The 27,609-nt window shown below is 48.4% G+C and overlaps 1 protein-coding gene across 1 annotated transcript in view; it reads left to right on the top strand.

Annotated features, from left to right (window-relative positions):
* Positions 1–27,609, top strand: part of LOC138855409 (tyrosine-protein phosphatase Lar-like) — a 1,956,413-nt gene that overhangs the window by 197,247 nt on the left and 1,731,557 nt on the right. The window contains exon 2 of the mRNA XM_070104642.1: positions 8,077–8,108. Coding sequence (XP_069960743.1) covers positions 8,077–8,108 — 32 coding nt within the window. The remainder of the gene's footprint in view (positions 1–8,076; positions 8,109–27,609) is intronic.

The raw sequence follows: 27,609 nt of genomic DNA, 5'->3' as shown, positions 1-27,609 counted from the left end.
ATTCATCTACAACCAGGTTGTTGCTGCCAGTGTTGACACAGTGTTCTCTTATTGTGTCCACGGTGCCCCTACTTTTCTCTCCTGGTGTAAGTTGGAATTACCCACTCACCTGATTATTGTTATATCTGTTACTTTCCTGGTTACAGTTTATTCCCTGCTGCTACTGCAGATAATGTTGCGAAGGACAGGCAGACTGGCACGGAGCAAAGTATAAGACAGGCAGACTGGCACGGAGCAAAGTATAAGACAGGCAGACTGGCACGGAGCAAAGTATAAGACAGGCAGACTGGCACGGAGCAAAGTATAAGACAGGCAGCAGTCAGGAAAGCAGTGTGTATAGGTAGTCTTCTAGGCAGTTCTAAAGGCTAGGTATGCAGGTAGGATGGCAGGTTGGCAAGCAGACGGTTAGGTAGGCAGATAAATAGTTTGGTAAGAGGCAGGCAGGCATGCAGTCAAGCAGGTATATAGGAAGACAGAGAGGCAGACAAGCAGGTATATAGGAAGACAGAGAGGCAGTCAAGCAGGCATATAGGAAGACAGAGAGGCAGTCAAGCAGGTATATAGGAAGACAGAGAGGCAGTCAAGCAGGTATATAGGAAGACAGAGAGGCAGTCAAGCAGGTATATAGGAAGACAGAGAGGCAGTCAAGCAGGTATATAGGAAGACAGAGAGGCAGTCAAGCAGGTATATAGGAAGACAGAGAGGCAGTCAAATAGGTATATAGGAAGACAGAGATGCAGTCAAGCAGGTATATAGGAAGTCAGGCAGAGGCAGTCAAGCAGGTATATAGGAAGTTAGGCAGAGGCAGTCAAGCGAGTATATAGGAAGTCAGGCAGAGGCAGTTAAGCGAGTATATAGGAAGTCAGGCAGAGGCAGTCAAGCAAGTATATAGGAAGTCAGGCAGAGGCAGTCAAGCGAGTATATAGGAAGTCAGGCAGAGGCAGTCAAGCAAGTATATAGGAAGTCAGGCAGAGGCAGTTAAGCGAGTATATAGGAAGTCAGGCAGAGGCAGTCAAGCAAGTATATAGGAAGACAGGCAGAGGCAGTCAAGCAAGTATATAGGAAGACAGGCAGAGGCAGTCAAGCGAGTATATAGGAAGTCAGGCAGAGGCAGTCAAGCGAGTATAGAGGAAGTCAGGCAGAGGCAGTCAAGCGAGTACAGAGGAAGTCAGGCAGAGGCAGTTAAGCGAGTATATAGGAAGACAGGCAAGCGTTTACACTCACATTCTCTCTCATTCTATAGTACACTAGACTTTAAATAATTAGATAGTACAAGCATCCCAGTGGGTGATAGATAATTGATACATATATCACTATGTATGATGAATATAGTCCCCTATACTCGTGTAAGTATACTTGTGTATACCTGGACCTATATGAACTTACACTATGGTTCTATATTCTTGGTAGAGGTGTGAGTGAAGATGAGTGAGAGATGGTAACTCAGGGTGTGAGTGAAGACGAGTGAGAGATGGTAACTCAGGGTGTGAGTGAAGATGAATGAGAGATAGTAACTCAGGGTGTGAGTGAAGATGAGTGAGAGATGGTAACTCAGGGTGTGAGTGAAGATGAGTGAGAGATGGTAACTCAGGGTGTGAGTGAAGATGAGTGAGAGATGGTAACTCAGGGTGTGAGTGAAGATGAATGAGAGATAGTAACTCAGGGTGTGAGTGAAGATGAGTGAGAGATGGTAACTCAGGGTGTGAGTGAAGATGAGTGAGAGATGGTAACTCAATGTGTGAGTGAAGATGAGTGAGAGATGGTAACTCAGGGTGTGAGTGAAGATGAGTGAGAGATGGTAACTCAGGGTGTGTGAAGATGAGTGAGAGATGGTAACTCAGGGTGTGAGTGAAGATGAGTGAGAGATGGTAACTCAGGGTGTGAGTGAAGATGAGTGAGAGATGGTAACTCAGGGTGTGAGTGAAGATGAGTGAGAGATGGTAACTCAGGGTGTGAGTGAAGATGAGTGAGAGATGGTAACTCAGGGTGTGAGTGAAGATGAGTGAGAGATGGTAACTCAGGGTGTGAGTGAAGATGAGTGAGAGATGGTAACTCAGGGTGTGAGTGAAGATGAGTGAGAGATGGTAACTCAGGGTGTGAGTGAAGATGAGTGAGAGATGGTAACTCAGGGTGTGAGTGAAGATGAGTGAGAGATGGTAACTCAGGGTGTGAGTGAAGATGAGTGAGAGATGGTAACTCAGGGTGTGAGTGAAGATGAGTGAGAGATGGTAACTCAGGGTGAGTGAAGATGAGTGAGAGATGGTAACTCAGGGTGTGAGTGAAGATGAGTGAGAGTTGGTAACTCAGGGTGTGAGTGAGAGATGGTAACTCAGGGTGTGAGTGAAGATGAGTGAGAGATGGTAACTCAGGGTGTGAGTGAAGATGAGTGAGATGGTAACTCAGGGTGTGAGTGAAGATGAATGGGAGATGGTAACTCAGGGTGTGAGTGAAGATGAGTGAGATAGTAACTCAGGGTGTGAGTGAAGATGAATGAGAGATGGTAACTCAGGGTGTGAGTGAAGATGAGTGAGAGATGGTAACTAAGGGTGTGAGTGAAGATGAGTGAGAGATGGTAACTCAGGGTGTGAGTGAAGATGAGTGAGAGATGGTAACTCAGGGTGTGAGTGAAGATGAGTGAGAGATGGTAACTCAGGGTGTGAGTGAGAGATGGTAACTCAGGGTGTGAGTGAAGATGAGTGAGAGATGGTAACTCAGGGTGTGAGTGAAGATGAGTGAGATGGTAACTCAGGGTGTGAGTGAAGATGAATGGGAGATGGTAACTCAGGGTGTGAGTGAAGATGAGTGAGATGGTAACTCAGGGTGTGAGTGAAGATGAATGAGAGATGGTAACTCAGGGTGTGAGTGAAGATGAATGAGAGATGGTAACTCAGGGTGTGAGTGAAGATGAATGAGAGATGGTAACTCAGGGTGTGAGTTAAGATGAGTGAGGAAAGTAGGAAATTTGGAGATGGAATGAATATTCTGGTGAGTGGACGGGGATGGGTGGATAGTTTAAATGGTGAATGGATATAGATACTTGCTCAAGGAAATGGGTACATGGTGACTGGAAATAGATACTTGCTAAAGGAAATGGGTGCAGGGTGACTGGAAATATACTTGCTGAAGGAAATGGGTACATGGTGACTGGAAATATACTTGCTAAAGGAAATGGGTACATGGTGACTGGAAATAGATACTTGCTAAAGGAAATGGGTATATGGTGACTGGAAATAGATACTTGCTGAAGGAAATGGGTGCATGGTGACTGAAAATAGATACTTGCTGAAGGAAATGGGTGCATGGTGACTAGAAATATACTTGCTAAAGGAAATGGGTGCATGGTGACTAGAAATATACTTGCTAAAGGAAATGGGTGCATGGTGACTAGAAATATACTTGCTAAAGGAAATGGGTACATGGTGACTGGAAATAGATACTTGCTAAAGGAAATGGGTATATGGTGACTGGAAATATATATTTTTTAAGGGGAAATAGGTAAACAGCGAGGAATGGTTAATGAATGAGATGGTGTAAGTATTCTGATGAATGGAAGGGGAGGTGAATAAATGAATAATAGAGGGATATTAGCGGCTGAAATGGTAATGGAGGGGAAGGGATAAATGAGAGCTGAAGGGAGGGGCGATAAACGATGAATAGAGAGGGGAGAGAAGGGGAGGAGGGATAAAGGTAATGATTGGAGGAGGGGAGAAATAAAGGGTGGCAAGAAAGGGAGGTAAGGGTTCTGGATGATGATAGTGGAGGGTAAGCACTTAAGTGAGAGGGGAAAAGGGGTGAGTAGGTATGGGTGATAATGAAGGGAAAGACAGAGAAGGGTGAAAAATTATATTGGAAAGTGGAATAGAAAGGGAAGAATAAAGGGTAAGTGAAGACAGAGTAGGAGAAGGGGGGGGATAGAAAGATGAGAATACAAAGAGGAGAATAAGGATAGTTTTTATTGCTAGTAGCAGTAACAATAACCGGTAGTAATAGTAATAGCTGACAGCAGTAGCAATAGCCAGTAGTAATAACAATAGCTAATAGGAATAGCCGGTAGTAATAACCTGGTTGATCAGCAAGGTCTCTGGGTCTGGTTTCCAGATCCTTCCTCTATTTTCCAGACCCCTGCCTCTGGTTTCCAGACCCCCCTCTGGTTTCCAGACCCCTGCCTCTGGTTTCCAGACCCCTGCCTCTGGTTTCCAGACCCCGCCTTTGATTTTCAGAACCCTGCCTCTGGTTTCCAGACCCCTGCCTCTGGTTTCCAGACCCCTGCCTCTGGTTTCCAGACCCTGCCTCTGGTTTCCAGACCCTGCCTCTGGTTTCCAGACCCCTGCCTCTGGTTTCCAGACCCCTGCCTCTGGTTTCCAGACCCCTGCCTCTGGTTTCCAGACCCCTGCCTCTGGTTTCCAGACCCTGCCTCTGGTTTCCAGACCCCTGCCTCTGGTTTCCAGACCCTGCCTCTGGTTTCCAGACCCCTGCCTCTGGTTTCCAGACCCCTGCCTCTGGTTTCCAGACCCCTGCCTCTGGTTTCCAGACCCTGCCTCTGGTTTCCAGACCCCTGCCTCTGGTTTCCAGACCCTGCCTCTGGTTTCCAGACCCCTGCCTCTGGTTTCCAGACCCTGCCTCTGGTTTCCAGACCCTGCCTCTGGTTTCCAGACCCCTGCCTCTGGTTTCCAGACCCTGCCTCTGGTTTCCAGACCCTGCCTCTGGTTTCCAGACCCTGCCATTGGAACTTACCTCAGAATCTTACATTGGAACTTCATAATCTTACATTGGAACTCACTTCAGAATCTTATATTGATTAATAGTCTTACTGCTATGTGTCTGTATTAGGTCTAGTGGTTGATGGCTTGATCAGTCAAGCTATTGGTGCTACAGTTCGCAGTCTGTGCAAGTAACCTTCAATGATCTAAGTGCTGCTAGGACAAACAACTCATTGCATGAATAGCCAGGAGTTCCGCCTCCGTCATAACTTTTATAATGACCGAGGTGCCTGTTGGGACCTCGGGGAACTTTGAAGAGAGTCATTTTAATGTTAGTCAATGTGCACTGCAAGTGCACATTACTACTACTGCTTTTGCTATTACTGCTATTATTACTATTAATACTTTTAGTGCCAAGTAGTACCTGGTAGTGCCACAGGTAGATTGCGAAAAAATGTCACTGGTAGTGCCAGAGTAACAGTTAGTGCCACAGGTAGAGTGCCAGATAATATTAATATCACATAAGATGGGCCAGAATAACAGCTCAGTATAGTGTAATATTCTGACTTTATTTACGAGCTTCGTAAACCTTAATTGCTTCACCTGTTTTAATATCTTCCACTCTTGTTAATACTTCTCTCTTTTATTGTTTGTTTTTTATATTACCTTTCTGAATATTGCCCTTTTATAAACAGTGGGGAGTTTTATAAACAGTGGGGAGTGGTAGTGTTTAGTGGGGAGTTTTATAAACAGTGCGGAGTTTTATAAACAGTGGGGAGTGGTAGTGTTTAGTGGGGAGTTTTATAAACAGTGCGGAGTTTTATAAACAGTGGGGAGTTTTATAAACAGTGGGGAGTTTTATAAACAGTGGGGAGTTTTATAAACAGTGGGGAGTTTTATAAACAGTGGGGAGTGGTAGTGTTTAGTGGGGAGTTTTATAAACAGTGCGGAGTTTTATAAACAGTGGGGAGTTTTATAAACAGTGGGGAGTTTTATAAACAGTGGGGAGTGGTAGTGTTTAGTGGGGAGTTTTATAAACAGTGGGGAGTGGTAGTGTTTAGTGGGGAGTTTTATAAACAGTGGGGAGTTTTATAAACAGTGGGGAGTGGTAGTGTTTAGTGGGGAGTTTTATAAACAGTGGGGAGTGGTAGTGTTTAGTGGGGAGTTTTATAAACAGTGGGGAGTTTTATAAACAGTGGGGAGTGGTAGTGTTTAGTGGGGAGTTTTATAAACAGTGGGGAGTGGTAGTGTTTAGTGGGGAGTTTTATAAACAGTGGGGAGTTTTATAAACAGTGGGGAGTGGTAGTGTTTAGTGGGGAGTTTTATAAACAGTGGGGAGTTTTATAAACAGTGGGGAGTGGTAGTGTTTAGTGGGGAGTTTTATAAACAGTGGGGAGTTTTATAAACAGTGGGGAGTTTTATAAACAGTGGGGAGTGGTAGTGTTTAGTGGGGAGTTTTATAAACAGTGGGGAGTGGTAGTGTTTAGTGGGGAGTTTTATAAACAGTGGGGAGTTTTATAAACAGTGGGGAGTGGTAGTGTTTAGTGGGGAGTTTTATAAACAGTGGGGAGTTTTATAAACAGTGGGGAGTGGTAGTGTTTAGTGGGGAGTTTTATAAACAGTGGGGAGTTTTATAAACAGTGGGGAGTTTTATAAACAGTGGGGAGTGGTAGTGTTTAGTGGGGAGTTTTATAAACAGTGGGGAGTTTTATAAACAGTGGGGAGTGGTAGTGTTTAGTGGGGAGTTTTATAAACAGTGGGGAGTGGTAGTGTTTAGTGGGGAGTTTTATAAACAGTGGGGAGTTTTATAAACAGTGGGGAGTTTTATAAACAGTGGGGAGTGGTAGTGTTTAGTGGGGAGTTTTATAAACAGTGGGGAGTTTTATAAACAGTGGGGAGTTTTATAAACAGTGGGGAGTTTTATAAACAGTGGGGAGTTTTATAAACAGTGGGGAGTTTTATAAACAGTGGGGAGTGGTAGTGTTTAGTGGGGAGTTTTATAAACAGTGGGGAGTTTTATAAACAGTGGGGAGTGGTAGTGTTTAGTGGGGAGTTTTATAAACAGTGGGGAGTGGTAGTGTTTAGTGGGGAGTTTTATAAACAGTGGGGAGTTTTATAAACAGTGGGGAGTGGTAGTGTTTAGTGGGGAGTTTTATAAACAGTGGGGAGTTTTATAAACAGTGGGGAGTGGTAGTGTTTAGTGGGGAGTTTTATAAACAGTGCGGAGTAGTAGTGTTTAGTCGGGAGTTTTATAAACAGTGGGGAGTGGTAGTGTTTAGTGGGGAGTTTTATAAACAGTGGGGAGTGGTAGTGTTTAGTGGGGAGTTTTATAAACAGTGGGGAGTGGTAGTGTTTAGTGGGGAGTTTTATAAACAGTGGGGAGTGGTAGTGTTTAGTGGGGAGTTTTATAAACAGTGGGGAGTGGTAGTGTTTAGTGGGGAGTTTTATAAACAGTGGGGAGTGGTAGTGTTTAGTGGGGAGTTTTATAAACAGTGGGGAGTGGTAGTGGTGAGTTTTATAAATAGTGGGGAGTGGCAGTGTTTAGTGGGGAGTTTTATAAACAGTGGGGAGTGATAGTGTTTAGTGGGGAGTTTTATAAACTGGGGAGTGGTAGTGTTTAGTGGGGAGTTTTATAAACAGTGGGGAGTTTTATAAACAGTGGGGAGTGGTAGTGTTTAGTGGGGAGTTTTATAAACAGTGCGGAGTAGTAGTGTTTAGTGGGGAGTTTTATAAACTGGGGAGTGGTAGTGTTTAGTGGGGAGTTTTATAAACAGTGGGGAGTAGTAGTGTTTAGTGGGGAGTTTTATAAACAGTGGGGAGTGGTAGTGGTGAGTTTTATAAATAGTGGGGAGTGGCAGTGTTTAGTGGGGAGTTTTATAAACAGTGGGGAGTGATAGTGTTTAGTGGGGAGTTTTATAAACTGGGGAGTGGTAGTGTTTAGTGGGGAGTTTTATAAACAGTGGGGAGTTTAAGTGGTATTTTTCAGCGTTTAGTTTAAATGTTGGTGTTTGTTAGTGGACATTACAAGCGGCAGTGATGTTTTTTAACGGTGTGTCTTACATAATGTTTATAATGGTATGTTTTTTAAATATTGGTTAACGTTTTTTATTGGCGTGTTTTTTTGTTTTTAAACATATTTAATATTGATTTTTAATGTTTTTAAATGTTTGTAGTGGTGTTTTTTACCTAGTGGTTGTTTTGTGTGTGTGTGTACTCGCCTATATGTGGTTACAGGGGTCGAGTCACAGCTCCTCTGTGTGTAGGGATGTGTTTCTTAAGATCTGATTTAAATTAGCCAGTTTTTTAATGGTGTGTTTTTTAGCCTTGGAATTAAACAGGAACAACAGAAGTATTAACAGTGTTCTCTCTCCAACAGGTACATAACATCTCGGGTGTTCAACGGGAACAGTGAGTAGATTTGTGTCTTCTGTTATATATCTGATAATATTGTTGAATTGTGATATTTTGTGATTTATATGTTGGTGCAACTTACTGTGACGCAGACACTGGCTGTGAGTCCACCTACACGGCTAGGTGGATTTGTGAGTCCACCTACACGGCTAGGTGGATTTGTGAGTACCTACACGGCTAGGTGGATTTGTGAGTACCTACACGGCTAGGTGGATTTGTGAGTACCTACACGGCTAGGTGGATTTGTGAGTACCTACACGGCTAGGTGGATTTGTGAGTACCTACACGGCTAGGTGGATTTGTGAGTAGTACCTACACGGCTAGGTGGATTTGTGAGTAGTACCTACACGGCTAGGTGGATTTGTGAGTAGTATCTACACGGCTAGGTGGATTTGTGAGTAGTACCTACACGGCTAGGTGGATTTGTGAGTAGTATCTACACGGCTAGGTGGATTTGTGAGTAGTACCTACACGGCTAGGTGGATTTGTGAGTAGTATCTACACGGCTAGGTGGATTTGTGAGTAGTACCTACACGGCTAGGTGGATTTGTGAGTAGTACCTACACGGCTAGGTGGATTTGTGAGTAGTACCTACACGGCTAGGTGGATTTGTGAGTAGTACCTACACGGCTAGGTGGATTTGTGAGTAGTACCTACACGGCTAGGTGGATTTGTGAGTAGTACCTACACGGCTAGGTGGATTTGTGAGTAGTACCTACACGGCTAGGTGGATTTGTGAGTAGTACTTACACGGCTAGGTGGATTTGTGAGTAGTACCTACACGGCTAGGTGGATTTGTGAGTAGTACTTACACGGCTAGGTGGATTTGTGAGTAGTACCTACACGGCTAGGTGGATTTGTGAGTAGTACTTACACGGCTAGGTGGATTTGTGAGTAGTACCTACACGGCTAGGTGGATTTGTGAGTAGTATCTACACGGCTAGGTGGATTTGTGAGTAGTACCTACACGGCTAGGTGGATTTGTGAGTCCACCTACACAGGTAGGTGGATTTGTGAGTAGTACCTACACGGCTAGGTGGATTTGTGAGTAGTACATACACAGGTAGGTGGATTTGTGAGCAGTACCTACACGGCTAGGTAGTTTTGTGAGTCCACCTATACGGCTAGGTGGATTTGTGAGTCCTACACAGGTAGGTGGATTTGTAAGTAGTACCTACACGGGAAGGTGGATTTGTGAGTCCACCTACACGGCTAGGTGGATTTATGAGTCCTACACAGGTAGGTGGATTTGTGAGTAGTACCTACACGGGAAGGTGGATTTGTGAGTCCACCTACACGGCTAGGTGGATTTGTGAGTCTACCTACACGGCTAGGTGGATTTGTGAGTCCTACACAGGTAGGTGGATTTGTGAGTCCACCTATACGGCTAGGTGGATTTGTGAGTCCTACACAGGTAGGTGGATTTGTGAGTAGTACCTACACGCCTAGGTGGATTTGTGAGTAGCATCTAGCGTAAGTGGTAACACCTGTTATAAGAACAGGTGTAGTGTAAGTGGTAACACCTGTCATAAGAACAGGTACAGTGTTAGTGGTAACACCTGTCATAAGAACAGGTACAGTGTTAGTGGTAACACCTGTCATAAGAACAGGTATAGTGTTAGTGGTAACACCTGTCATAAGAACAGGTATAGTGTTAGTGGTAACACCTGTCATAAGAACAGGTATAGTGTTAGTGGTAACACCTGTCATAAGAACAAGTGTAATGTAAGTGGTAACACTTGTCATAAGAACAGGTGTCGCGTAAGTGCTAACACCTGTCATAACAGGTGTAGTGTAAATGGTAACACCTATCATAATAACAGGTGTAATGTAAATGGTAACACCTGTCATAAGAACAGGTGTAATGTAAGTGGTAACACCTGTCATAAGAACAGGTGTAATGTAACTAATAACACCTGTCATAAGAACAAGTGTAAAGTGGTAACACTTGTTATAACAGGTGTAGCGTAAGTGGTGACACCTGTCATAATAGGTGTAACGTAAGTGGTAACACATGTCATAATAGATGTAGCGTAAGTGGCAACACCTGTCATAATAGGTGTAGCGTAAGTGCTAACACCTGCCATAACAGGTGTAGTGTAAATGGTAACACCTATCATAATAACAGGTGTAATGTAACTAGTAACACCTGTCATTGGTGTAGCATAACGGTAACACCTGCCGTAATAGGTGTAGCGTAACTGGTAACACCTGTCATAAGAATAGGTGTAGTGTAACAACTGAGATATTAACAGGTGTAGTGCAACACCTGAGATGTTAACAGGTGTAGTACAACAACTGAGATATTAACAGGTGTAGCACAACACCTGAGATACTAGCAGGTGTAGTACAACAACTGAGATACTAACAGGTGTAGTACAACACCTGCATGTTGAGAACCTCTCACTTCTGTGTACTGTGGAGCTGCAGTCTTCCATTACTTCAGCATCCAGTCCAGTCTTCAGACTTTTGTTCCAGTCCAGTCTTCAGACTTTTGTTCCAGTCCAGTCTTCAGACTTTTGTTCCAGTCCAGTCTTCAGACTTTTGTTGCAGTCCAGTCTTCAGACTTTTGTTGCAGTCCAGTCTTCAGACTTTTGTTGCAGTCCAGTCTTCAGACTTTTGTTGCAGTCCAGTCTTCAGACTTTTGTTCCAGTCCAGTCTTCAGACTTTTGTTCCAGTCCAGTCTTCAGACTTTTGTTCCAGTCCAGTCTTCAGACTTTTGTTGCAGTCCAGTCTTCAGACTTTTGTTCCAGTCCAGTCTTCAGACTTTTGTTGCAGTCCAGTCTTCAGACTTTTGTTACAGTCCAGTCTTCAGACTTTTGTTACAGTCAAGTCTTCAGACTCGTTATAGTTAAATGTTCAGACTTTTGTTGGTTAACAGTTCAGACTCTTCAAGTTAAGTGTTCAGACTTTTCTTACAAGTTATGTTTGGCGCTGTATAGAGCTTCATCAAGCCATGTTTGGCGATGTATAGAGCTTCAAGTTATGTTTGGCGCTGTATAGAGCTTCATCAAGCCATGTTTGGCGCTGTATAGAGCTTCAAGTCATGTTTGGCGCTGTATAGAGCTTCATCAAGCCATGTTTGGCGATGTATAGAGCTTCAAGTTATGTTTGGCGCTGTATAGAGCTTCAAGTCATGTTTGGCGCTGTATAGAGCTTCATCAAGCCATGTTTGGCGCTGTATAGAGCTTCATCAAGCCATGTTTGGCGCTGTATAGAGCTTCATCAAGCCATGTTTGGCGCTGTATAGAGCTTCATCAAGCCATGTTTGGCGCTGTATAGAGCTTCATCAAGCCATGTTTAGAGCTTCATCAAGCGCTGTATAGAGCTTCATCAAGCCATGTTTGGCGCTGTATAGAGCTTCATCAAGCCATGTTTGGCGCTGTATAGAGCTTCATCAAGCCATGTTTGGCGCTGTATAGAGCGTCATCAAGCCATGTTTGGCGATGTATAGAGCTTCAAGTTATGTTTGGCGCTGTATAGAGCTTCAAGTCATGTTTGGCGCTGTATAGAGCTTCATCAAGCCATGTTTGGCGCTGTATAGAGCGTCATCAAGCCATGTTTGGCGATGTATAGAGCTTCAAGTTATGTTTGGCGCTGTATAGAGCTTCAAGTCATGTTTGGCGCTGTATAGAGCTTCATCAAGCCATGTTTGGCGATGTATAGAGCTTCAAGTTATGTTTGGCGCTGTATAGAGCTTCAAGTCATGTTTGGCGCTGTATAGAGCTTCATCAAGCCATGTTTGGCGATGTATAGAGCTTCAAGTTATGTTTGGCGCTGTATAGAGCTTCAAGTCATGTTTGGCGATGTATAGAGCGTCATCAAGTATTGTTTGGCGCTGTATAGAGCTTCAAGTTATGTTTGGCGCTGTATAGAGCTTCAAGTCATGTTTGGCGCTGTATAGAGCTTCATCAAGCCATGTTTGGCGATGTATAGAGCTTCAAGTCATGTTTGGCGCTGTATAGAGCTTCATCAAGTCATGTTTGGCGCTGTATAGAGCTTCATCAAGCCATGTTTAGCGCTGTATAGAGCTTCAAGTTATGTTTGGCGATGTATAGAGCTTCATCAAGTCATGTTTGGCGCTGTATAGAGCTTCATCAAGCCATGTTTAGCGCTGTATAGAGCTTCAAGTCATGTTTGGCGCTGTATAGAGCTTCATCAAGCCATGTTTAGCGCTGTATAGAGCTTCAAGTCATGTTTGGCGCTGTGTAGAGCTTCATCAAGCCATGTTTAGCGCTGTATAGAGCTTCAAGTCATGTTTGGCGATGTATAGAGCTTCATCAAGCCATGTTTGGCGATGTATAGAGCTTCATCAAGTCATGTTTGGCGCTGTGTAGAGCTTCATCAAGCCATGTTTAGCGCTGTATAGAGCTTCAAGTCATGTTTGGCGCTGTATAGAGCTTCATCAAGCCATGTTTGGCGCTGTATAGAGCTTCAAGTCATGTTTGGCGATGTATAGAGCTTCATCAAGCCATGTTTGGCGATGTATAGAGCTTCATCAAGTCATGTTTGGCGCTGTATAGAGCTTCATCAAGCCATGTTTGGCGATGTATAGAGCTTCATCAAGTCATGTTTGGCGCTGTATAGAGCTTCATCAAGCCATGTTTAGCGCTGTATAGAGCTTCAAGTTATGTTTGGCGATGTATAGAGCTTCATCAAGTATTGTTTGGCGCTGTATAGAGCTTTATGCAGTCATGTTTAATTGTTGTGATTGTCTGTTTTTATTGTTTGTGTACTCACCAGTATGTAGTGGAAGGGGTTGAGACATAACTCCTGGCCCCGCCTCTTAGTGACCTTCACGGTCACTCTGTTAATATGATAGTTAATGCTGTTATGTACTATTACTGCTATTAATCCTACTACTACTGTTTTCTTTCTTCACTTTCTCTCATTTTCTCTCTTTTTTCCCCTCTTCCTCCCCTCCCCACCTGAGGAGGGAAGTGGGGAGGTCAAAGGAAGGATGAGGTCGCTAGGGGAAGTTGGTTGAACAGTTTCATGTGTGTGGGGAGACTACCTTTCTCCCCTTCCTTGGGGCGCAAACACACCACGTCCGTCCGTCCGTCCGTCCGTCCGTCCGTCCGTCCGTCTCATCAGTTCATCTCTACTTGCCCTCCCTTCTTCTACCTTGCCACCCTCACTTCCATTAATTAATCCATCCCTCTTCATCGATCCTTCTCTCCCTACCATCATTCTCTACCCTTCTCTCCCTGCCCTCACTCTACCTTCTCTCCATACCCTCACTCTACCTTCTCTCCATACCTTCACTCGCTACCTTCTCTCTCTACCTTCACTCGCTACCTTCTCTCCCCACCTTCTCTCCATACCTTCTCTCCCTACCCTCACTCTACCTTCTCTCCCTACCCTCACTCTACCTTCTCTCCATACCCTCACTCTACCTTCTCTCCATACCCTCACTCTACCTTCTCTCCATACCCTCACTCTACCTTCTCTCCATACCCTCACTCTACCTTCTCTCCATACCCTCACTCTACCTTCTCTCCCTACCCTCACTCTACCTTCTCTCCATACCCTCACTCTACCTTCTCTCCATACCCTCACTCTACCTTCTCTCCATACCCTCACTCTACCTTCTCTCCATACCCTCACTCTACCTTCTCTCCATACCCTCACTCTACCTTCTCTCCATACCCTCACTCTACCTTCTCTCCCTACCCTCACTCTACCTTCTCTCCATACCCTCACTCTACCTTCTCTCCATACCCTCACTCTACCTTCTCTCCATACCCTCACTCTACCTTCTCTCCATACCCTCACTCTACCTTCTCTCCATACCCTCACTCTACCTTCTCTCCATACCCTCACTCTACCTTCTCTCCATACCCTCACTCTTCCTTCTCTCCCTACCTTCACTCGCTACCTTCTCTCTCTACCTTCACTCTCTACCTTCTCTCCCTACCTTCTCTCTCTACCTTCTCTCTCTACCTTCACTCGCTACCTTCTCTCTCTACCTTCTCTCCCTACCTTCACTCGCTACCTTCTCTCTCTACCTTCACTCTCTACCTTCTCTCCCTACCTTCTCTCTCTACCTTCTCTCTCTACCTTCTCTCTCTACCTTCTCTCTCTACCTTCTCTCCCTACCTTCTCTCTCTACCTTCTCTCTCTACCTTCACTCGCTACCTTCTCTCCCTACCTTCTCTCTCTACCTTCTCTCTCTACCTTCACTCTCTACCTTCTCTCCCTACCTTCTCTCTCTACCTTCTCTCTCTACCTTCTCTCCCTACCTTCTCTCTCTACCTTCTCTCTCTACCTTCACTCGCTACCTTCTCTCCCTACCTTCTCTCCCTACCTTCACTCTCTACCTTCTCTCCCTACCTTCTCTCCCTACCTTCTCTCTCTACCTTCTCTCTCTACCTTCACTCGCTACCTTCTCTCCCTACCTTCTCTCTCTACCTTCACTCTCTACCTTCTCTCCCTACCTTCTCTCCCTACCTTCTCTCTCTACCTTCACTCGCTACCTTCTCTCTCTACCTTCTCTCTCTACCTTCTCTCTCTACCTTCACTCGCTACCTTCTCTCCCTACCTTCTCTCTCTACCTTCACTCTCTACCTTCTCTCCCTACCTTCTCTCCCTACCTTCTCTCTCTACCTTCTCTCCCTACCTTCTCTCTCTACCTTCTCTCCCTACCTTCACTCGCTACCTTCTCTCTCTACCTTCACTCTCTACCTTCTCTCCCTACCTTCTCTCTCTACCTTCTCTCTCTACCTTCACTCTCTACCTTCTCTCCCTACCTTCTCTCCCTACCTTCACTCGCTACCTTCTCTCTCTACCTTCACTCTCTACCTTCTCTCCCTACCTTCTCTCTCTACCTTCTCTCCCTACCTTCTCTCTCTACCTTCACTCGCTACCTTCTCTCTCTACCTTCTCTCCCTACCTTCTCTCCCTACCTTCTCTCCCTACCTTCTCTCTCTACCTTCACTCTCTACCTTCTCTCTCTACCTTCACTCTCTACCTTCTCTCCCTACCTTCTCTCTCTACCTTCACTCGCTACCTTCTCTCTCTACCTTCTCTCTCTACCTTCACTCGCTACCTTCTCTCTCTACCTTCACTCTCTACCTTCTCTCCCTACCTTCTCTCTCTACCTTCTCTCTCTACCTTCACTCGCTACCTTCTCTCTCTACCTTCTCTCTCTACCTTCACTCGCTACCTTCTCTCCCCACCTTCTCTCCCTACCTTCTCTCTCTACCTTCTCTCTCTACCTTCACTCGCTACCTTCTCTCTCTACCTTCTCTCTCTACCTTCTCTCCCCACATTCTCTCCCTACCTTCTCTCTCTACCTTCTCTCTCTACCTTCTCTCTCTACCTTCACTCGCTACCTTCTCTCTCTACCTTCTCTCTCTACCTTCTCTCTCTACCTTCTCTCTCTACCTTCTCTCTCTACCTTCACTCGCTACCTTCTCTCTCTACCTTCACTCTCTACCTTCTCTCCCTACCTTCTCTCTCTACCTTCTCTCTCTACCTTCTCTCTCTACCTTCACTCGCTACCTTCTCTCCCCACCTTCTCTCCCTACCTTCTCTCTCTACCTTCTCTCTCTACCTTCACTCGCTACCTTCTCTCTCTACCTTCTCTCTCTACCTTCTCTCCCCACCTTCTCTCCCTACCTTCTCTCTCTACCTTCTCTCTCTACCTTCTCTCTCTACCTTCACTCGCTACCTTCTCTCTCTACCTTCTCTCTCTACCTTCTCTCTCTACCTTCTCTCTCTACCTTCTCTCTCTACCTTCTCTCTCTACCTTCTCTCTCTACCTTCTCTCCCCACCTTCTCTCCCTACCTTCTCTCCCTACCTTCTCTCTCTACCTTCTCTCTCTACCTTCTCTGTCTACCTTCACTCGCTACCTTCTCTCTCTACCTTCTCTCCCCACCTTCTCTCCCTACCTTCTCTCTCTACCTTCTCTCTCTACCTTCTCTCTCTACCTTCACTCGCTACCTTCTCTCCCTACCTTCTCTCTCTACCTTCTCTCTCTACCTTCTCTCTCTACCTTCTCTCTCTACCTTCTCTCTCTACCTTCTCTCTCTACCTTCTCTCCCCACCTTCTCTCTCTACCTTCACTCGCTACCTTCTCTCCCCACCTTCTCTCCCTACCTTCTCTCCCTACCTTCTCTCTCTACCTTCTCTCCCCACCTTCTCTCTCTACCTTCTCTCTCTACCTTCTCTCTCTACCTTCTCTCTCTACCTTCTCTCCCCACCTTCTCTCTCTACCTTCACTCGCTACCTTCTCTCTCTACCTTCTCTCCCCACCTTCTCTCCCCACCTTCTCTCCCTACCTTCTCTCCCCACCTTCTCTCCCCACCTTCTCTCCCTACCTTCTCTCTCTACCTTCTCTCTCTACCTTCACTCGCTACCTTCTCTCCCCACCTTCTCTCCCTACCTTCTCTCTCTACCTTCTCTCCCCACCTTCTCTCCCTACCTTCTCTCTCTACCTTCTCTCTCTACCTTCACTCGCTACCTTCTCTCTCTACCTTCTCTCTCTACCTTCTCTCTCTACCTTCACTCGCTACCTTCTCTCTCTACCTTCACTCGCCACCTTCTCTCCCCACCTTCTCTCCCTACCTTCTCTCCCTACCCTCACTCTCTACCTTCTCTCCCTACCCTCACTCTACCTTCTCTCCATACCCTCACTCTACCTTCTCTCCCTACCTTCACTCTCTACCTTCTCTCTCTACCTTCTCTCTCTACCTTCACTCGCTACCTTCTCTCCCCACCTTCTCTCCCTACCTTCTCTCTCTACCTTCACTCGCTACCTTCTCTCTCTACCTTCTCTCTCTACCTTCTCTCTCTACCTTCTCTCTCTACCTTCACTCGCTACCTTCTCTCCCCACCTTCTCTCCCTACCTTCTCTCTCTACCTTCACTCTCTACCTTCACTCGCTACCTTCTCTCCCCACCTTCTCTCCCTACCTTCACTCTCTACCTTCTCTCCCTACCTTCACTCTCTACCTTCTCTCCCTACCCTCACTCTCTACCTTCTTTTCATCACTCTGCTCTTCCCATGAATGAGCCTCAAGACCCTGTGAATGTATGCCAAATTTCTGACATAACCCTGACTCCACTAGACTTTGAGAAAGCCATTGACAACATGCCCATGCACTCAGCCCCCAGACCCAGAATCGCGGAACTCTGTGTTCATTAAGAACTACAAGAAACCTCTCTCACGGGCCCTGAGTATGCTATGGAGAAGGAGCTTAGACACAGGTGAGATTCCACAATCACTAAAAACAACGGATATAGCTCCACTCCATAAAGGTGGCAGCAAAGCAGTAGCTAACAAAAAATCTTTGAAAGAATTATAAGAAACGGGATTGCAAACCACTTGGACTCCCAACAGTTGCACAGTCCAGGGCAACATGGGTTCAGAGCAGGTAGCTCCTGCCTCTCGCAACTACTGGACCACTATGATATGGTCTTGGATGCACTGAGAAACGAACAGAATGCAGATGTAATATACACAGATTTTGCAAAAGCCTTTGACAAGTGCGATCATGGCGTAATAACACAGAATGCGTTCTAAAGGGATAACTGGCAAAGTTGGCAGATGGATCTTCAACTTTCTAAACAATCGAACACAAAGAGTAGTGGTAAACAGAGTTAACTCGGAAGCTGCCATAGTGAAGAGCTCTGTTCCACAAGGCACAGTACTGGCACCTATCCTGTTCCTCATCCTCATATCAGACATAGACAGAGATGTAAACCATAGCACTGTATCATCCTTTGGAGAGGATACTAGGATCTTCATGAGAGTGTCATCCATTGAGGACACGGCAAATCTCCAAGAAGATATAAACCAAGTTTTCCAATGGGCAACAGAGAACAATGTGATATTCAGTGAAGACAAATTCCAACTGCTCCGTTATGGAAAACTGGAGGAAATAATAACTAGAAGTGAGTATACTACAAACTCTAATCATACAATAGAGCGGAAAAGTAATGTGAAGGACCTGGGAGTGGTAATGTCTGAGGATCTCACCTTCAAGGATCATAACAATGTCACTATCATGTCTGCGAGGAAACTGATAGGATGGATAATGATATCTTTATTTACTACCAGTACATGTACAAGGTATACAAGTACATGTACAAGGTATACAAGTACATGTACAAGGTATACAAGTACATGTACAAGGTATACAAGTACATGTACAAGGTATACAAGTACATGTACAAGGTATACAAGTACATGTACAAGGTATACAAGTACATGTACAAGGTATACAAGTACATGTACAAGGTATACAAGTACATGTACAAGGTATACAAGTACATGTACAAGGTATACAAGTACATGTACAAGGTATACATGTACATGTACAAGGTATACAAGTACATGTACAAGGTATACAAGTACATGTACAAGGTATACAAGTACATGTACAAGGTATACAAGTACATGTACAAGGTATACAAGTACATGTACAAGGTATACATGTACATGTACAAGGTATACAAGTACATGTACAAGGTATACAAGTACATGTACAAGGTATACATGTACATGTACAAGGTATACAAGTACATGTACAAGGTATACAAGTACATGTACAAGGTATACAAGTACATGTACAAGGTATACATGTACATGTACAAGGTATACAAGTACATGTACAAGGTATACATGTACATGTACAAGGTATACAAGTACATGTACAAGGTATACAAGTACATGTACAAGGTATACAAGTACATGTACAAGGTATACATGTACATGTACAAGGTATACAAGTACATGTACAAGGTATACATGTACATGTACAAGGTATACAAGTACATGTACAAGGTATACATGTACATGTACAAGGTATACAAGTACATGTACAAGGTATACAAGTACATGTACAAGGTATACAAGTACATGTACAAGGTATACATGTACATGTACAAGGTATACAAGTACATGTACAAGGTATACATGTACATGTACAAGGTATACAAGTACATGTACAAGGTATACATGTACATGTACAAGGTATACAAGTACATGTACAAGGTATACAAGTACATGTACAAGGTATACATGTACATGTACAAGGTATACAAGTACATGTACAAGGTATACAAGTACATGTACAAGGTATACAAGTACATGTACAAGGTATACAAGTACATGTACAAGGTATACAAGTACATGTACAAGGTATACAAGTACATGTACAAGGTATACAAGTACATGTACAAGGTATACAAGTACATGTACAAGGTATACAAGTACATGTACAAGGTATACAAGTACATGTACAAGGTATACAAGTACATGTACAAGGTATACAAGTACATGTACAAGGTATACAAGTACATGTACAAGGTATACAAATACATGTACAAGGTATACATGTACATGTACAAGGTATACAAGTACATGTACAAGGTATACAAGTACATGTACAAGGTATACAAGTACATGTACAAGGTATACAAATACATGTACAAGGTATACATGTACATGTACAAGGTATACAAGTACATGTACAAGGTATACAAGTACATGTACAAGGTATACAAGTACATGTACAAGGTATACAAGTACATGTACAAGGTATACAAATACATGTACAAGGTATACATGTACATGTACAAGGTATACAAGTACATGTACAAGGTATACAAGTACATGTACAAGGTATACAAATACATGTACAAGGTATACATGTACATGTACAAGGTATACAAGTACATGTACAAGGTATACAAGTACATGTACAAGGTATACAAGTACATGTACAAGGTATACAAGTACATGTACAAGGTATACAGACCATAGCTGACATCAGTGACATACTACTATATAGAAAGTTGCTTGTTATACTGAACATTTCACGCAAATTAGGTCAGTTTTGTCCCAGGATGTGACCCACACCAGTCCACTAACACCCAGGATGTGACCCACACCAGTCCACTAACACCCAGGATGTGACCCACACCAGTCCACCAACACCCAGGATGTGACCCACACCAGTCCACCAACACCCAGGATGTGACCCACACCAGTCCACCAACACCCAGGATGTGACCCACACCAGTCCACCAACACCCAGGATGTGACCCACACCAGTCCACTAACACCCAGGATGTGACCCACACCAGTCCACCAACACCCAGGATGTGACCCACACCAGTCCACCAACACCCAGGATGTGACCCAAACCAGTCCACTAACATCCAGGATGTGACCCACACCAGTCCACTAATACCCAGGATGTGACCCACACCAGTCCACTAATACCCAGGATGTGACCCACACCAGTCCACTAACACCCAGGATGCGACCCACACCAGTCCACTAACACCCAGGATGCGACCCACACCAGTCCACTAACACCCAGGATGTGACCCACACCAGTCCACTAACACCCAGTATGTGACCCACACCAGTCCACTAATACCCAGGATGCGACCCACACCAGTCCACTAATACCCAGGATGTGACCCGGTGGCCTGGTGGCTAAAGCTCCCGCTTCACACGGGCCCGGGTTCGATTCCCGGCGGGTGGAAACATTCGACACGTTTCCTTACACCTGTTGTCCTGTTCACCTAGCAGCAAATAGGTACCTGGGTGCTAGTCGACTGGTGTGGGTCGCATCCTGGGGGACAAGATTGAGGACCCCAATGGAAATAGTTAGACAGTCCTCGATGACGCACTGACTTTCTTGGGTTATCCTGGGTGGCTAACCCTCCGGGGTTAAAAATCCGAACGAAATCTTATCTTACCCACACCAGTCCACTAACACCCGGGATGCGACCCACACCAGTCCACTAACACCCAGGATGCGACCCACACCAGTCCACTAACACCCAGGATGTGACCCACACCAGTCCACTAACACCCAGGATGTGACCCACACCAGTCCACTAACACCCAGGATGCGACCCACACCAGTCCACTAACACCCAGGATGCGACCCAAACCAGTCCACTAACACCCAGGATGTGACCCACACCAGTCCACTAACACCCAGGATGCGACCCAAACCAGTCCACTAACACCCAGGATGTGACCCACACCAGTCCACTAACACCCAGGATGCGACCCGCACCAGTCCACTAACACCCAGGATGCGACCCACACCAGTCCACTAACACCCAGGATGCGACCCAAACCAGTCCACTAACACCCAGGATGTGACCCACACCAGTCCACTAACACTGAGGTACCCATTTTACTGATGGGTGAACATAGACAACCGGTGTAAAGAAACACGTCCACTGTTTTTACTCTCGCTGAGAATCGAACTCAGACCCTCTCCGTGTGAAACGAAAGCTTTACCCACCAGGCCACGGGGCACCTTAGCTAATGAGGACATTCAAGACAAGAGATGCCAAGCCAATGATGATCCTTTTCAAATCACTTGTTCTCTCTAGGCTGGAATGCTGCTGTGCATTAACATCTCTCTTCAAAGCAGATCTGGAGAATGTACAGAGAACCTGCACTTCACGTATAAGTTCCATCAAACACCTTAACTGGGAACGCCTGGATACACTTGACTTGTACTCACTGTAGCGCAGGCGAGAGAGATATAATCTACACCTGGAAGATCCTGGAGGGACTGGTCCCCAATCTGCATACAGAAATCACTCCCTACGAAAACAAAAGACTTGGCAGGCGATGCAACATACCCCAGTGAAAAGTAAGGGCGCCATTAGTATACTAAGAGAAAACATAATAAGTGTCCAGGGTCCAAGACTGTTCATCAGCCTCCCACCAGTCATAAGGGGAATTACCAAGAGACCCCTGGTTGTCTTCAAGAGGGAGCTGGACAGATACCTAGAGTCAGTGCCGTATCAGCCGGGCTGTGGTTCGTACGTTGAACTACGTGCAGCCAGCAGTAACAACCTCAATCAGGTCCTGATCTACCAGGAAGCCTGGCCATAGACCGGGCCGCGGGGGCGTTGATCCCCGGAATGCCCTATAGGTAGACTCCAGGGAGGTTCCCTCCCTTCCCTCACTTTCAATCCTCCCTTCTTCCCTACACCATCCGTCTACCCTCCCTGTATTTATCCTCCTCTCACTCCCTCCCCTACACACATTTTCCCCCCTCCCTCCCCTCCCCTTCTATATCCTCTCTCCCTCTCCATACCCTTAATACCTCCACTCCTCCCACGCGAGTTGTGGGCGTCAAATCAATTTATTCTTCCCGGAAGCAGCTGGACTCATACCTGGCAAACACAACATTCTGTATATTACAGTTGCCTGCCAGTTGTAGCCACCGGTAACCTGGTGTCTGCTCACAATCTTTGATGAATTTCTGGAGCCCGGCCATGGGCCAGGTTCGTCTGGTGCTTGTCTGGACAACCAGGCTGTTGGTGTCTCTTTGGCCCACGTATCCTTCGCAGTCTCGTTTATCTGGCACTGGTGAAGATGTCCAAGTTGCCTGGAATATCCAGTTATTTGATTGCACCTGCAATGTAGTATGTAGACAAACGACGGTACGGGTGGGGTTAGAACCATGGCAAGTCAGTGGTAAAACTCCAAGCCGGTGCGTTAACCACTGGACCAGCGTGGTTTACAGTTGTTTTATTACGATTTCGTCAGTATCCAGATGTCTAGCTAGTGGTATCTAGAACTAGAAGCAGTGTGGTGGATGAGAGTATGAGAAACGTTGTAGTGGTCTGCAGGGTGCCTGAAATGGACGTGTCTACCGGCGTATCCTACCTTCGTGTCTACGAAGTGACTGTCCGTGTCCGTGGGCGTGGCCAGGTTTGAACTCGAGGAATCAAGCTATAACGTCTAGTAACAGTCTCCTACTACAAACGTAAACTACCATTGACAGTAGTAATAGTACTACTACTGTGTAGTGGAGATAGAATATAGTTCATACCTTCCATCCACTTCTGTCTGTCCTACAAGCACGTCAGTTTTTTTCCATTGTAATGTATTTGTTTCCCATCTTCATGCCGGAAATGGCCGGAGGGTGGGGAGAGAGCCTTGTGCTTTACTATCCTTGCCTCAGCTCACTACATAGGAGTCCATAAACACACTCTCGCCAGGTTCCATTCCAGTAGACACCTTAGTTACTTTCTCGTATAAAACGTTATTCATAAACTTGTGTTTTAGTATCCCCTGGCTCCCGTTTTCTGTGGTCACGTGTGACCCCTGTCTCAGGGGTGAGTGTGACCCCTGTCTCAGGGGTGAGTGTGACCCCTGTCTCAGGGGTGAGTGTGACCCCTGTCTCAGGGGTGAGTGTGACCCCTGTCTCAGGGGTGTGTGACCCCTGTCTCAGGGGTGAGTGTGACCCTGTCTCAGAGTTGAGTGTGACCCTGTCTCAGGGGTGTGTGTGACGCTGTCTCAGGGGTGAGTGTGACCCTGTCTCAGGGGTGAGTGTGACCCTGTCTCAGGGGTGAGTGTGACCCTGTCTCAGGGGTGAGTGTGACCCTGTCTCAGGGGTGAGTGTGACCCCTGTCTCAGGGGTGAGTGTGACCCCTGTCGCAGGGGTGAGTGTGACCCTGTCTCAGGGGTGAGTGTGACCCCTGTCTCAGGGGTGAGTGTGACCCCTGTCTCAGGGGTGAGTGTGACCCTGTCTCAGGGGTGAGTGTGACCCCTGTCTCAGGGGTGAGTGTGACCCTGTCTCAGGGGTGAGTGTGACCCCTGTCTCAGGGGTGAGTGTGACCCTGTCTCAGGGGTGAGTGTGACCCTGTCTCAGGGGTGAGTGTGACCCTGTCTCAGGGGTGAGTGTGACCCCTGTCTCAGGGGTGAGTGTGACCCCTGTCTCAGGGGTGAGTGTGACCCTGTCTCAGGGTTGAGTGTGACCCCTGTCGCAGGGGTGAGTGTGACCCTGTCTCAGGGGTGAGTGTGACCCCTGTCTCAGGGGTGAGTGTGACCCTGTCTCAGGGGTGAGTGTGACCCCTGTCTCAGGGGTGAGTGTGACCCCTGTCTCAGGGGTGAGTGTGACCACTGTCTCAGGGGTGAGAGTGACCCCTGTCTCAGTGGTGAGTGTGACCCCTGTCTCAGGGGTGAGTGTGACCCCTGTCTCAGGGGTGAGTGTGACCCCCTGTCTCAGGGGTGAGCGTGACCCCTGTCTCAGGGGTGAGTGTGACCCCTGTCTCAGGGGTGAGTGTGACCCCTGTCTCAGGGGTGAGCGTGACCCTGTCTCAGGGGTGAGTGTGACCCCTGTCTCAGGGGTGAGCGTGACCCTGTCTCAGGGGTGAGTGTGACCCCTGTCTCAGGGGTGAGTGTGACCCCTGTCTCAGGGGTGAGTGTGACCCCTGTCTCAGGGGTGAGCGTGACCCTGTCTCAGGGGTGAGTGTGACCCCTGTCTCAGGGGTGAGTGTGACCCTGTCTCAGGGGTGAGCGTGACCCTGTCTCAGGGGTGAGTGTGACCCCTGTCTCAGGGGTGAGTGTGACCCTGTCTCAGGGGTGAGTGTGACCCTGTCTCAGGGGTGAGTGTGACCCTGTCTCAGGGGTGAGTGTGACCCTGTCTCAGGGTTGAGTGTGACCCCTGTCGCAGGGGTGAGTGTGACCCTGTCTCAGGGGTGAGTGTGACCCCTGTCTCAGGGGTGAGTGTGACCCCTGTCTCAGGGGTGAGTGTGACCCTGTCTCAGGGGTGAGTGTGACCCTGTCTCGGGTGAGTGTGACCCCTGTCTCAGGGGTGAGTGTGACCCCTGTCTCAGGGATGAGTGTGACCCTGTCTCAGGGGTGAGTGTGACCCCTGTCGCAGGGGTGAGTGTGACCCTGTCTCAGGAGTGAGTGTGACCCTGTCTCAGGGGTGAGTGTGACCCTGTCTCAGGGGTGAGTGTGACCCCTGTCTCAGGGGTGAGTGTGACCCCTGTCTCAGGGGTGAGTGGGGCCACCGGCCCCCGGTTCCGGGTGCCCTGGGTTCCCCGGGGGCTGGCGCCCGGGTGGGCCGCTGGGCCACCGGCGCCGCTTTCCACCGGCCCCGGGGCGCCGCCGGGCCCTGGGCCACTGGCCGGTGGCTGGCGCCGCTGGTTACCGGGGCGCTGGGCGCCGGGGGTTACTGGGCCGCGGGCCACCCTTCCCCTGGGGACCCGGGCCGCGGTGCCCCGGTGCCCCTGCCGCTGGGGCCGCTGGTGCCACTGGGCCGCTGGGACGGGCCGCTGGGGGACCGGGCCCGCGGGCGCTGGGCCCCGGCGCCACCGGGCCCCGCGCCCGGGCCACGGCGCCGCTGGGCCCGGCCGCTGGGGGCGGCGCCACTGGGCCGCGGCCCCCGGCGCCACCCGGGGGCCACCGCCCCGGCGCCACCGGCCGCTGGGCCACCGGCGCCCTGGGGCCCCGGGCCACCGGGGCCGGGCCCACCGGGCCCTGGGCCGCTGGGCCACCCGGGCCACCGGGCCGCTGGGCCCGGGGGGTTACCGGCGCTGGGGGCCACCGGCGCCCCCGGGGGCGGCGCCGCGGGCCCCGGGCCACCGGGCCCTGGGCCGCGGTGCCACGGGGCCCCTGACCGCGCCCCGGCGCCCTGGGCCGCTGGGCCGCTGGGCCCCGGTGACTGGGGGCTGGGCCACCGGCGCCACTGGGCCGCTGGTGCCACGGGCCGCTGGGCCACGGGCGCCGCTGGGCCACGGGCCGCGGGCCCTGGGCCCGGGCCGCTGGGACCGGCCCCGGGGCCCCGGTGCCCCGCGCCGGGGCCGCGGTGCCCCGGGCCCCCGCCGCGGCCGTTGGGGGCTGGTGAGGCGCCCCTGGGCCACCGGCGCCGCTGGGCCGCTGGGGCCACGGGCCGCTGGGGCCCCCGGTGCCACTGGGCCGCTGGGCCCTGGGCCCCTGCCGCTGCGCCCCTGGCGACCCCCGGGCCCCGGTGCCGCGGCGCCGCTGGTGCCGCTGGCGCCGGGGCTGGTGCTGCTGCTGCAGGTGGTGCTACTGGTGCTGGTGCTGCTACTGGTGCTGCTGGTGCTGCTGATGCTGCTGCTGGTGCTGCTGGTGGTGCTGGTGGTGCTGGTGCTGCTGGTGCTGCTGGTGCTGCTGGTGCTGCTGGTAGTGGTGGTGGTTAGCTGTTGTTGGTAGTGGTGCTGCTGCTTGTGGTGGTTTGGTGGTAGTGGTGGTAGTGAGGGCCAGCTGCTCCCCCGGTCTTACAGGGTGTTCAGCAGTCTTGCCAGATCTTTGGTATCTTTCTCACTCTTACAGGGTGTTCAGCAGTCTTGCCAGATCTTTGGTATCTTTCTCACTCTTACAGGGTGTTCAGCAGTCTTGCCAGATCTTTGGTATCTTTCTCACTCTTACAGGGTGTTCAGCAGTCTTGCCAGATCTTTGGTAGCTTTCTCACTCTTACAGGGTGTTCTGCAGTCTTGCCAGATCTTTGGTAGCTTTCTCACTCTTACAGGGTGTTCAGCAGTCTTGCCAGATCCTCCACAACTCTTGACAATTTTCTAGAATTTCTAAGCTCTTTCTAGAATCCTTCTGCAACTCCTGAGGCTTTGACAACCCTCCAGGAGGCTTTGACAACCCTCCAGGAGGCTTTGACAACCCTCCAAAAGCTTACAGAGGCCCTATGCACCTCTACAATATCTACCCACGCCCTATACATCTACAATGTCTACCCACGCCCACTACAGTGTCTACCCACGCCCACTACATGTCTACCCACGTCCTCTGCATGTCTACCCACGCCCACTACATGTCTACCCACGCCCACTACATGTCTACCCACGTCCTCTGCATGTCTACCCACGCCCACTACATGTCTACCCATGTCCTCTGCATGTCTACCCACGCCCACTACATGTCTACCCACGTCCTCTGCATGTCTACCCACGCCCACTACATGTCTACCCACGTCCTCTGCATGTCTATAGGCTGTTCCCAGCCCACCCACAACTCTCCAAGACCCACCAAAGCTGCTCCGGCAGCAGTGGTGGAGAGAGATGAGGGAGAGAAAGTGAAGGATGGGAGGAAGGGAAGGATGTGAGTGAGGATGGCAGGGTGAGGCGTGACCAGAGACAGGGTGTAGCAACACTTACACACTCAGTATGATGTGTTGTGGGGGTCACACTTTTTTTTATCTTAGACTCACACGCTGCTTGTGTGTCCATGTGATGGTCTTGACGAGTTGACGCAACGTGACGGCCATGTTTAGCAGCAGTGGCAGTGATGGCAGGACAAGGGTGGCAGTGATAGCAGGACAAGGGTGGCAGTGATGGCGGGACAAGGGTGGCAGTGACGGCAGGACAGTAATGGCGGGACAAGGGTGGCAGTGATGGCAGGACAAGGGTGGCAGTGACGGCAGGATAGTAATGGCGGGACAAGGGTGGCAGTGACGGCAGGATAGTAATGGCGGGACAAGGGTGGCAGTGATGGCAGGACAAGGGTGGCAGTGATGGCGGGACAAGGGTGGCAGTGACGGCAGGACAGTAATGGCGGGACGAGGGTGGCAGTGATGGCAGGACAAGGGTGGCAGTGATAACAGGACAAGGGTGGCAGTGATGGCGGGACAAGGGTGGCAGTGACGGCAGGACAGTGATGGCGGGACAAGGGTGGCAGTGACGGCAGGACAGTAATGGCGAGACAAGGGTGGCAGTGACGGCAGGACAGTAATGGCGAGACAAG

This window comes from Cherax quadricarinatus, chromosome 93 (assembly GCF_038502225.1).
Source record: "Cherax quadricarinatus isolate ZL_2023a chromosome 93, ASM3850222v1, whole genome shotgun sequence".
Taxonomy (NCBI): domain Eukaryota; kingdom Metazoa; phylum Arthropoda; class Malacostraca; order Decapoda; family Parastacidae; genus Cherax; species Cherax quadricarinatus.
Note: the sequence above shows the minus strand (reverse complement) of the source record. Positions and strands in the feature narration are given on the sequence as shown.